General features: G+C 43.7%; 1 protein-coding gene and 1 long non-coding RNA gene across 4 annotated transcripts in view; one reads left to right on the top strand and one right to left on the bottom strand.

Moving 5' to 3' along the window:
* Positions 1-12,288, bottom strand: part of AK5 (adenylate kinase 5) — a 241,920-nt gene that overhangs the window by 56,930 nt on the left and 172,702 nt on the right. For both annotated transcript variants that reach the window (XM_032302233.1, XM_032302234.1), the window contains exon 9: positions 4,692-4,734. In XM_032302233.1, coding sequence (XP_032158124.1) covers positions 4,692-4,734 — 43 coding nt within the window. The remainder of the gene's footprint in view (positions 1-4,691; positions 4,735-12,288) is intronic.
* The window catches only part of LOC116567265, a 38,164-nt gene that overhangs the window by 3,719 nt on the left and 22,157 nt on the right, over positions 1-12,288 (top strand). The window contains exons 2-3 of one of the 2 annotated variants that reach the window (XR_004276177.1): positions 5,869-5,935; positions 11,995-12,154. This is a non-coding gene — a long non-coding RNA (uncharacterized LOC116567265). The remainder of the gene's footprint in view (positions 1-5,868; positions 5,936-11,994; positions 12,155-12,288) is intronic. The other variant, XR_004276176.1, reaches the window with a different exon arrangement.

The following is a 12,288-nucleotide window of genomic DNA, read 5'->3' on the forward strand; positions in this document are numbered from 1 at the left end:
CTGTGAGCCAATTTAGAGAAAAATATTAAGTGAATAATTGCTAGTATAGGTCATATACATACAGAGATGAAGCAAAAACCACAAAGATGATGAGAGTGAGGACTGAGTTTTGGGAACCACTACTTTATTTATTTTTTTCAAGTTTTTATTTAAATTCCTGTTAGATAACAGACGGTGTAATATTCATTTCAAGTGTAGAAATTGGTGATTCATCACTTTCATACAACATACGGTGCTCATCACAGCAAGTGCCCTCCTTAATCTCCATCCCCCATTTCACCCATCCCCCACCCACTTCCCCTCCGGTAGCCATCAGTTTGTTCTCTGTAGTCAAGAGTCTGTTTTTTGGTTTGCCTCTCTACTTTATCCTACCTACGTTTGTTTGTTCTGCTTTTTAAATTTTTAAAAAATTAAAAAAATCTTAAAAAATTTTTTAAAAATTTAAAAATTTTTTTAAATTATTATTTTTTAAAATTCCACATATGAGTGAAGTCATATTTCACTTAGCATTACACTCTCCAGCTTCATCTATGTCATTGCAAATGGGAAGATTTCATTCTTTTTATGGCTGAGTCATCTTCCATTATATGTATATATATATTTACCCCCCATTCAGTCATCTGTCGCTGGACATTTGGGTTCTTTCCATAATTTGGCTATTGTTGATCATGCTGCTAGAAACATCAGGGCACATGTACAACTTTTGAATATATATTTTTGTATCCTTTGGGTAAATACCTACTAATGCAATTGCCGGATCATCGGGTAGTTCTATTTTTAACTTTTTGAGGAAGATCCACGCCGTTTTCCAGAGCGGCTGCACCAGTTTGCATTCCCACCAACAGTGTAAGAGGGGGACTACTACTTCAAAGCAGGGGATGGTTAGGAATTTTTGGCAAAGTGCAATATCCTCCAGAGTGTGTAGATCCCTAAAAGATTTCCAGCTGTTATGTGGTGTAGTAGGTGGTCATGAAGGATGGGTAGGTAAAGCTGTACTTTTGCTTCGGATCTCAACTGACTAGCCTTAGTCTATTGACTTCCTCTCCTTGGACTTCAGTTTCTCCATTCATAAAGTAAAGGTGTTGTAAGTCAAGTAGTGATCTCTAACGTCTCTTTTGGTTCAAATACCTATGATTTTGTGGTTCCCGTAAATGAATGGACCACAGTAGGAAACGGTCCCATTTTTCTCTTGGCCAAATTTATGACACAAATTTATTGTTGCATGTTTAAAAGAGATTTTTTTTTTTTTTTGAGGAGGGGGAGGGGCAGAGGGAGAGAGAGAACCTCAAGCAGGCTCCATATCCAGTGCAGAGCCCAGCACTGGGCTCCCTCTCACAACCCTGACATCATGACCTGGGCCAAATCAAAAGTCGGACGTTTAACTGCCTGAGTCACCCAGGCACCCTGCATGTTTAAGATACCCAAAGTAAACCCAAATTCTAAGAGTAAGAGTGAGGTTACTTGAAAACTTGAATTGGGAATGGCTCTGTGAAAGTGTCAACTGTTTGAGCTTGGAAGCAGGGGATCCTCAAACCTCAAAAAAAAAAAAAAAAAAAAAAATTTAGTGAGCACTTGAACTCTCCCCGGCTTTAAAGCTGCGGGCTTTAGGTATGGAGATCGGGCTGCCTACTCAGCTGTGCCAGGACAGGGTCAGAGACTTTGGGGGCAGGCCAACAGCACAGAAGAAGGAGGTTAGTTCACGATGCACTGAAGTTCATAGAGGGAGTCTACACAAGCCACTAAGGGAAGTGCGGCTCCAACCTAGAGGCCATCGTGAGCAAATGATGGTGAAAAGCCTAAGGGCAGGCTCTAGTGGACTCAGAGGATGTCACCATGTTCAAGTCGATCCTGGGACTGGCTCATGTCTGAGCTGCTTAATTTCATACCCACAGGGGTGGGATTGGGGGTGGCCGGCCGATTCCACAAAGAACTTGAGAAGACTTTTCTTTGATGTGCTTAGGTGAAGGCCGGGCAAAGATTCTAAACCAGCGAGGTGGGTGGGCGTGGAGTGTTGTGAATTGTGGCTGACAAGAGCTGACCTCTAGAGTTAAGCTTTTAGAGGCCATGCTGGACAAACAAGCTAGATCTGAGACTAGATGCTTCCCTCAGTGGACAGATGCGACTACAGATGGAGAAACTGATGACAATTTTGGACACTTTATGGTTCTTGTTACCCCCTATGCTAAGGGAGATGCTTTGCAAACTATAATATACGCCGAGTAGACAGTAATATATTAGGATGTAGGATATTGTGATTTTTCACTTCATGAAAAATATGCATGAAGTTTTGTTTTTGTTTTTTTTTTTTAAGATTTCATTTATTTGACAGACGGAGATCGCAAGTAGGCAGAGAGGCAGGTAGAGAGAGGAGGAAGCAGGCTCCCCACTGAGCAGAGAGCCTGATGCAGGGCTCTATCCCAGGATCCTGGGATCATTACGTGAGCTGAAGGCAGAGGCTTTAACCCACTGAGCCACCCAGGCTCCCCTGCATGAAGTTTTAAAGTAAAGATTCTAAAGTTCAAAGGTATTGGTGCTTTTGTTGGGGCCCCGGGCCCCTGAGCTGTGCATTTCAGACCCTGGGCTGTGGTAGTTCCTGGAGCAGCCCCCTTGGTGGGGAGACCCAGGAGGGAGGGGCCGGGCTGGGTGGAGCCAGCCCTGAGCTCCCAGTGCAGGTGGAGCTCTTCCTGTTCTGGAAGCAGCTGTTTTTGCTCATCCTATGGGGGTGAGTCGACTAAAATGATGGATGAAATGACGGAGAGATAGTACAAGGTTTTTATTTCCCATCTTGGTGACAAAACTGCAATTTTTACACTTAAAATGAACTGATAGGACTCTGACTTCCACTTCACGTTTTATGTAGATGATAAGTACTTTTGAAAGCTAGATCGCTCCTCTGACAGTTATCAAACTTGCTTTTCAGTAGAATTGGGATGCTTCATTTATATACACAATGCCACCTTTTTGCTGGAATCCACTATTAGCTGAGGGAAAGACCCAATTCCAGAGACAGAATGGGACAAGAAGAACTGGATTGGGAGCAAGAGGGGAACGGAACAGGGAAGCTAAAATCAGAGGAAAGATGTGATTTTGGGGTTTTTGGAAACATTTGGTTTTCAAACTGAGGGATGAAAATTTTGTTCTTTCTAATCAAAGAGATACTGCAGTCTCTTTACAGAATAGCCTACAGCAACTGGAAAAATCCTATGTTATCTGGAGCTTTCTATTAAAGGCACACATACATTGGTGCTTTTAACTAGTGGACCAGATGGTCATCTCATGTTCTCTAGACTTACAGCTTCCTTTTTTGAAGCTGAGCAATGATTTAAAAGAAAAATTCCCATATAGTTAACATACAGGGTTATATTAGTTTCAGGTGTACAATATAGTGATTCAACAATTCTATATAAAGTGGACCAACTTTTCATCTATTTGCAATCTAGGAAAGTATCTGTGGTTATTATTAGGTATAGTTGTACCTATGGTGAACCATTTATACAATGTAGTCATCACAAGGTAACATTATAGTTTGTAATGACATGAGAATATGCTTATGATATACACAAAAAGAATGAAATTTGCATATACACATGTATTATCAACTATGTAAAAATAAGTATATAAAAAACACAATGGAATAAAATATATAGAATGTTAACCATGATTATTTAGAGGTCATAAGATTTTAGACTGCTCTTATTTTCGACCTTAAAATATTTCCACAATGAATGTGTGTTAATCTTATAATCAGGAAAAAGGGAAGCTCTGGTTGGCAATCTGTCAATCCTTATCCAGTTGGGACTAGGTTGATAATTTGTACTTGGCTCACGTGTATGTGCCTTTCCCCATGAATCACCATGATGTCATTTGGTAACTGAGATTTTCACACACGGCTACAGCCATTATCATCAAAGGGCTCATGCTCATGGATCAGCATAGAATTAGAGCTAGGGTTATTTGGAAAGCCAGCTCCCTTACTTGTATGTGCTCACAGTCAATACAAACATATTTTCATGAACCATAATTACAGCAACATTTATAACCAAGTGGAAATGTTAGCAGGTACATGACCCAGGGCAATCGGGAACATTATCTCTTTTGGACAATCTCAAGTTCACATAATTTTATCTATTTTCAGTTCTATGTGTCACTAGTTAAGGCTGGACTTTTTAGTTGTTGCTAGACTTCTGACACGAGAACTGTTACAAAGCAAGATATTTTGGGTGTTTCTTGGGTTGCATCCCAACAGCACACCGCAGATCAATAACTACTGTACAGGAAAAAGACTTTGGAATTCCAATAAATCTAAAGAATGTCAAAGTTAGCCAGCTGTCTTTATGGCAGGACGTGTGGGAGTCTTGCTATGCCATTATGTGTGCCTCTTCCAAAGGGGATTGAACATTCAGTGTTTCCCACACATATTTTACCAGAACATCTTATTTTCACTGAGCACGTTGAGGGTCATGTTCTCTGGGTAGTCAGGAAATGCATCTGTAAGGAAGGGGCCTCCCTTGGTTTCTTTGCATGGACCAAGGGAGGAAAGATCCAAAGAGTTCCAGTCTGAATCATGGAGCCTGGCTAAGGAAAGCCACATGCTGTTTGTAGTTCATTATCTCTCGGTTGGTGTTTAATCAAGAAGATACACTCAAAGCTACTAGAACTCAACTCTGGTCTGATCAGTAAAGGAAACTCACCTCCCATGGTGTCCTCTCCAAATACATTTAACTGGTCATCACCCTGTACATAAAAAAAAAAAAACCAAAATATTAGATGACAGTAGTAATAGGTATTATGCTAAATTTCTTGCCAACATGCATTAACATACCTAACCTTCCAAACAACTCTATGAAGGATGCACTATTCCTATCTGCCTTTTATAGATGAAGAAATTAAGAGTTTGAGAAGCAAGTTGCCCACGATCACATAGCAATGAGGGACAAAGCCCACACAGAACCCTGGGTTCATGCTGTTCTTTTTGTACTTCTCAGTTTAGTGTCACACCTCACTTTCCTGGTGCATGACTTATCTGTGATCAGAAAAGCTGATTTGAAGAAGAGAACACTCTTCAGTACCCAAAGCTCACTGGTGGGTGTAGTCATGGTGGTTTTACAAAAAACTCTGTGGTGTAACATTGGACGTGGCATGCTTTCTCTGGAGTGCCAGATAGGAAGTGTTTTCCAGCATTGTAAATCATACAGTTAACCACTGGCCAATCCCTGAAAACTGAAGCATGAAATAAGGGAAATTGGAAGGACTAGCTTTGATTGATGCCTGCTTTTAAATTATTTTATTTTTTTAACCAAGCAGCAGCTGCATTTTCTTTACAGAAGAACCTGTGGTAGTTGGGGAAAAAATGTAGGATGAAAACTTATAAAAAGACATTTGATAAGAATTCTGATTTTTACTTATGTCTCCATCCATCCCATTTTCCCACTCCCCAATTCTGTATAGGTAACCACTCTTAGAAGTTTTTTATTTCCATCTTTTTCCAGATACACAAAAAACAACTTCCAGATACCTATGGATGCGTTTGAATATAATTATAACATCTTGGGGCGCCTGGGTGGCTCAGTGGGTTGAGCCTCTGCTTTCGGCTCAGGTCATGATCTCAGGGTCCTGGGATCAAGCCCCGAGTCAGGTTCTCTGCTCAGTGGGGAGCCCTCCTCCTCACTCCCTCCTGCCTCTCTGCCTACTTATGATCTCTCTCTCTCGGACATAAATAAACAAGATCTAAAAAAAAAAAAAAATTACATCATCTTGTGACCTCCATTTTGTACACAGAAAGGAGTGAACTTCTATTACACATTGCATATATGTTCATAATATACACACTGATCCAGAATGATATTGTTCTTCCCCTTGCTTTTTCAGTTATTGATGTACCCGGGAGAACTTTCCGTGCTCATCCAGAATATTCTCGGTCGTACGGCGTTCTACGGTATGGAAGCTACCACAGTTGTTGTTTTTAACTCGCCCTTTATTGATGGACCGCCGAGTAGTTCCCGAACTTGGCTTATTTTGGAAAAAGTAGCACAGCGAATAAGCTCATGTAAAGGTCATTTCATACACATATGCCTGCTGGATGAATTCCCAGAGAAGGGACTGTGTGGTCAAAGAGCAAATGTATTTATAACAGATTTTGCCCAACTGCCCTTCATAGAGGTGGTGCCATTTTGCAGGGACGGCCTGAGGCTCACACTTCACTCCAGCCTCTTGCTTCTAATTCGCTTTGATGTGGGAGTCAGTTAAATGAGGTTGCCTGGTTGTATTAATGCTCCCTTGAGGTAACCGCTCTGAGAGGACTTGTTTGCAAAGGGAGCCTTGCCAGCCCTTTTTAGAACATACGCCTTCAGGGCAACTTTACTGCTTGTCTTCTTAGATTTGCCTGTGGATCCAGAACGATTCCAGGTGAGAGAAGAGTTTTTAATGGAGTGGTCATTCAGGGGCACATTGACATTAATTAGCTTCCTTCCATGAATAGGGAAAATGTCAATTATTCCTCAGTGAGCCTACCCCCACTTCTGTTGTGGAAATAATTGCATTTCGGAGCTGGGAGTTATAGAGATCATCTGACCCAACCCTGCCATCCCCTCTCCCATTGTACAGACGAGGAAATTGATGGTTACAGAGGTCATGTGAGGGGCCCATGGCCATAGCAGCTTGTCTTTTTTTTTTAAATAAAGATTTTATTTATTTGACAGAGACAGTGAGAGAGGGAACACAGGCAGGGGGAGTGGGAGAGGGAGAGGGAGAAGCAAGCTTCCCACTTAGCAGGGAGCCCAATGCAGGGCTCAATCCCAGGACCCTGGGACCATGACCTGAGCCGAAGACTGATGCTTAACAACTGAGCCACCCAGGCAACCCTGCAGCATGTCTTTAGTGAAGCCAGGGTCAGGATGAGAACCACATCACCTACCACACAGCATGGCTCCTAAAGATTTAGTCCCATCAGCTTAGCTATCGCCGTGAATCTCTTAGTGTCCTGTTCTGAACTGGCTAGTGCACCCATCCCTCAGGTGTTGCTAAGGGCTCACAGAAGTCCGGCCCCGCCCTCAGCCGGGGTTGACTCCGGTGTAAGGTTCCCTGGAGATCAGGCTGAAGCTAATCAGCCTGAGCTGAGCAACCTACCCCTGCCCTCTCCTGCATCTGTCTCCCTCTCTGAAGAGCAGTCCCTAATAACTTCCTTTTAAAGAATCCTCATTTCAGGTTTTGCTTCTAGGGAAGCCCTCCTGAGACAGAGACCTGTTCAAAGCAGTTTGATGTTTGCCCAAGATGCGCCTACGTAGAAAGTGGCTCAGTAGCCTCTGCTGGCGAAGAATTGTTAGATCAAGCTCTGCTTGTTGCTTGTCAAACAGCTATCAAACATATCCAGGTCATGTGAGGGAGTCCTCCCCCTCGATTTTTAATATCACTGTTGAATGATCAGACTTTCACTCATCTTCCAGGCTAAACTGCCTCAGATCTTTCTTCCACCTAGCTGTCATGTTTTAGGAGACTGATCAAGGTTCATCTGATTCATAAAACCATGTACCGTGTTATAAAGGGGCCTGTCTCACCTCTGTTTGGCTTCCTGTGTCTGACCTGTTTTTAATCCATTGCTCTTTTTCATAGCCTTCTAATCTGTTTGCCCAAACGCTTCAAATGAGCCCCAGCTTTATTTCCATGCACACGGCATTCACGGTCATGAAAGCCCAGGTAAATGGGCTGTTTGATTGGAGGGTGTTATTTTCACATGATGTTCTATAAACCTCATGATTCCTATGTGAATCTTTTGTAAATAAACTCAGTCTGGCATCTTAAATAGGTGCGTACGTGCGCGCGTACGCACACACACAGACACACCAAAACAACTAAGGAAAGGCCAGCTCTTCTGGTTCTCTTTTGGTGAAGAAGAAGCCATACAGAGTCTGAAGGCCCTATGTGTTGTCTCTTTCTTTCCTAGTCCAAGTGTGTTCTGCGTGAAAGGCACTCATTCAGAACGTCAGTTCTGTAAGAAGCAAAATGCTCTACAAGCTTATGTGAGAAATACCTGATAAGGCGTTTCTGAGCAGGGAGCTGGGAGCTGGGAGCTGGGAGCTGCCTCTTCAGTGAGGCACCCCTTGAGAAAGCACAGCCTATGAACTCCCAGGCTCCAGCCTGAGGGCCCGTGGGTGCGTCCTCGGGGCACACACAGCCTTTCATCCTGTCGTTCTCCATCTTGTCGGCCTTCTGTCACCTGTAAGTCTGAATGGTGAGGTTGGGCTTTGTGGGTGCCAGGAGACAGAGGTGCTCTCTGCTGTCTTAAACGAGGCTTAGGGGGCAAAACGCAGAATACCAAGTTGGAACCAACTGACAGAAATAGTACTAATATTGGCTCAGATTTCATGTAAGTGTCCATTATGACTCACACATATGGAGCCAAGACACAGCCTTACAATGACGTGATAAATGCTGGCAAAGATGGGACATGCTGCAGCCAAACCACCAACACACAGAACCAAGTTCAGGTCTCCACCCCTCCTTGTGCTAAATTTATGAGAGCACACTGGTACCTGAGGAGGAGAAATCAAGAATCCTGTTGAAGTGTCATGGCTAAAACCTCAGGACAGGATTCATGGTTTCATGGAAAACTGGGTTTGGGCTATGGATTTTTTTTTTTTTTTTGGTCTAGATGTCTCATTCTCCAGTCAAACAAGAGCCATGAGGAAAGCAAAAGCGGGTTGCATTCAGCTTTATTTGCCTGAGCGGATGTGTAGGCAGGGAACTTTGCAAGGCTAGGTTCTAGTATGGTCGGCAGGAAGTGCAGCTAGCTGGCGTGTGCATGTGTTTCACCATCCAGTCAGCGCACCTGTCATCACCACCTTGCGGTGTGGACGTCCGTCATTCCCAATTCCTTGAATAATTGAAATTTGGGGGGAGAGATCAAAATAGGGCAACACTGCCTCCCAGATAAGTTCCTTAATCCTAAGAAAGGACACCCTGCAGCTTGCACTGACCGCAGCACGGTGTGTGCTCCTGGTTGCTGGACCAGTCTAGTGTGGCATTGTCACAAGCAGATCAGGTTACAGCTCGAAGTGGACATTGAACTAGTGCCTTCCAGATCTGGAAGTGTTTCTGCGGATAGAAGCACACTGGATCCTCACCGCAACCCTGTGCCTGAGGCATGGCGTAACTGCAGTTCTGTGGGCCGTGGGATGGGTGTGCCTGAGCCCCCCCTTGCCGCCCTCCGGGCCCTGAAACCAACCGGTGTTTCCTTCTCAGCATCCTCTCACTGGTCTCAGAGGTGAGGTCAGGTTGTCAGATATTCTTACCGTCTGTCCTTAGGTAGATAGCGTTGATGTTTAAAAATCCTTGGTGGGGGGTGGCGCCTGGGTGCCTCAGTAAGTTAAGCATCTGACTTCGGCTTGGGTCATGGTCTTTGGATCCTGGGTTTGAGCCCTGCATTGGGATCCCTGTGCAGCGGGAGTCTGCTTTTCCCTGTGCACCCCCCAACCCCCCCACTTCATGGGCGAGCTCTCTCTTTCTCTCTCTCTCTCAAATAAATAAAATCTTTAAAGAAAATCCTTTTGGGGACCGTGAAAGGAAAGCTCCCCTGGGAAGGAAGGAGAAGTAGTAGGTCATTTTGGGGGTGTCCTCCTAGTTCTTGTTTGTATTAAACAGTGTGTGTGTGTGTTTCATGGTATAAAACTGTGTATAGCTTCAAATGGGATTGTGAGAAAGAGGCTTTATTTAACAACAGAATTCACAGCTAAGATGAATTTCTTGCCCTAAAATTCACAAATACTGCAAAGAAAAGACTATTTTCTTTCTCTGACACTGAGCACAGATATCAATGTCAAGATTCAAAAAAATGGATCTCAAAAAGGTTCTTTTGTTTCTGAAACGAATGTGAGGAGCAGTCTTCTCTAATGTTTTCTTACCTCAACTAGTACTAAGCAGATGACCCAAATTCTGGAAGATTCACGGACAATGAAATGCTAGCATACAAGGATTTTCCTAGGTCTGTTTTTGAACTAATCTAATGCCTCCTTCACTGGTTCTAAGAAGCAACAGCAGGAAGGTGGGGATGGGTGTGAGGCAGGAAATGTTCTGCAGTTCTCAGAAGGGGTCCTCTTCATTGAGAAGCAGAATCTTAACAGGAAGAAATAATAATCCAAAAGGGAGCAGCCCAAACATTCTCAGGCTACCTCCCCATTTGGTAACCTGAAAATGAAAATTTTGGAATCTTTCTTGTTTAAAAACAAAAATAGTGAACACCTCGTGTGAATGATTTTAAAAACAGTTACTGGACTTGCTATTTGCTAGTATTTAGAGTGTTTTTAATGTGCATACTCTCATTCGATCCTAAAAACACTAAGAGGTACCTGGGCAAGTCTGGTATTTCCCATTGTTCCCATGAGGAAATTAAGGCTCCGCAAGCTTGTGTGACCACGAAGGATGCCCTGGCGAGGGGGTTTTCCTGGTTCCCAAGCCTGGGTTCTGATGCTTCTCCTGCTGCTGGGAAGGACTGCAATGACCCGTCTGTGTACCCAGCGCAGGAGCACAGAGTCTAAAGAGGGGATCCGAGACGCGTGGGGGTAGTGAACGCTCCTGGTGTCACATGAGTAGGAAGGAAGTGGGAGTCATTTGCGAAAAGAGAGCTGAAGCCGGATGGTACTTACCACGGGATTTGAAAGTGAAACTGTCAAGTTCATTGAGAAGCTGTGAATGAAGTTTTCGAAATTCCTCGGATCTTTGACAGGGGAATATTGGCGAATAGAAATGTAACTGCATCTTATCAGTGGGAAGAAGGGAGACTGGCCCTTTAGAAAGGTTTGGAGTGTTTACAGTTCTTTTCGGAAGCATGTTTTCATTTAAAGTAATGTGCAATTTGGGGAAAAAAAAAGTATGGGAAATGGTGTGTAATTTAGTTACACCCAAGAATTTATTTCACGGCAAGTCTCATTTCTCTTTCACTCAAGTATACACAATTAGAGGTCTGCTTGCTGTGGAAGTACTTGTATAATTGAGTAAACAGGGATAAAAAAAATATAGGGGATGCTGGGTTAACCTTTTCCCAGTCTTATTAAATTGCAGGTTCTCTACATGAACTACTTTAAATAGTGGTTTACAGATCTTGTTCTCCAGGAGGAATGGCATCTTTCTTCTTTTGTGTAAAATTGAAATGTTGGTGTCTCTAATAAAAATTTTAAAGAAAAAGTCTTTCCTGCAACTTCCTGTTTTCACCTCACTGCTAGAAGATCTTGGGAGACAACTTGGATCTTGTCTTCCTTGGCCAGTTGCAGCACCATTGTTAAGCAGGGCTTGGTCAGGCTGCTGGTGTAAAGGAAGGAGCCAAGCTCCCATTCTGATTTCCTCTCATTTAAAGTTAATGTTGGCCATAAGTCACGTCTGACTAGAGTCTTACCGAGCAGACTGATTTGGCCTTTATCTCTTTGTTTTCTGATTCCTTATAAAATGGAGATAAAAAGGCAAAGCGTAGCTTCGACCATTGGGAACTACAGAGCGCACTGGCTTGTCTCTAACACTCTGTTAGGTGCTATGAGAATATTCTCTTCTTACGAGTTACTCTCAGCAAAAAGGAAAATCAGGTTAATTATTAGAACAACACCTACTATATGTGTGTTCCTGTGTTTTCCAGGGAGAAAAACATTGACCTCGGGAGTCATCCTTTGTCCCTCCCTCCCACCATCTTTCTTGAAAAAGGATGTAAGGGGCACCTGGGTGGCTCAGTGGGTTAAAGCCTCTGCTTTCGGCTCAGGGCATGATCCCAGGACCCTGCTCAGCGGGGAGCCTGCTTCCTCCTCTCTCTCTGCCTGCCTCTCTGCCTACTTGTGATCTCTGTCAAATAAACAAATAAAAATCTTTAAAAAAAAAACAAAAACGGATGGAAGACTGGGGGGAGGCAGGTGGGGTGAAGTGAGTGAGTAGAGGACTGAAAAGACACTCTGACCCCCCCATCCCTCTGCCCTGAGTTCTTCACTCATCATGTGAGCACCCCCAATGCCTTCTCTGCAGTCTGAAGCACTTCCTGATTATCACTATGGAGAGATGCAACACACAGCTTCCCAAGGACCACCCCTAAATCCAGAGTCCATCTCCAACCTTGTCCTACGTCTTTCGCTTTCCTGATTCTCCAACTTGAATGTCCACATCCATCGCCCTGAGGTTCTAGAGGGTAAGGCCATGTGGGGAGTGAGACAGGGTTAGATGGTGGCTGGGGGGCCATACAGCAAGAAGGAACTAACAACGACATCCTGGCTGGACCAAAGAGGAAGGTCAAAAAAGGTGTTCTTCCCGCTAGAAACAATG

Source organism: Mustela erminea, chromosome 10 (genome assembly GCF_009829155.1).
Source record: "Mustela erminea isolate mMusErm1 chromosome 10, mMusErm1.Pri, whole genome shotgun sequence".
Taxonomy (NCBI): domain Eukaryota; kingdom Metazoa; phylum Chordata; class Mammalia; order Carnivora; family Mustelidae; genus Mustela; species Mustela erminea.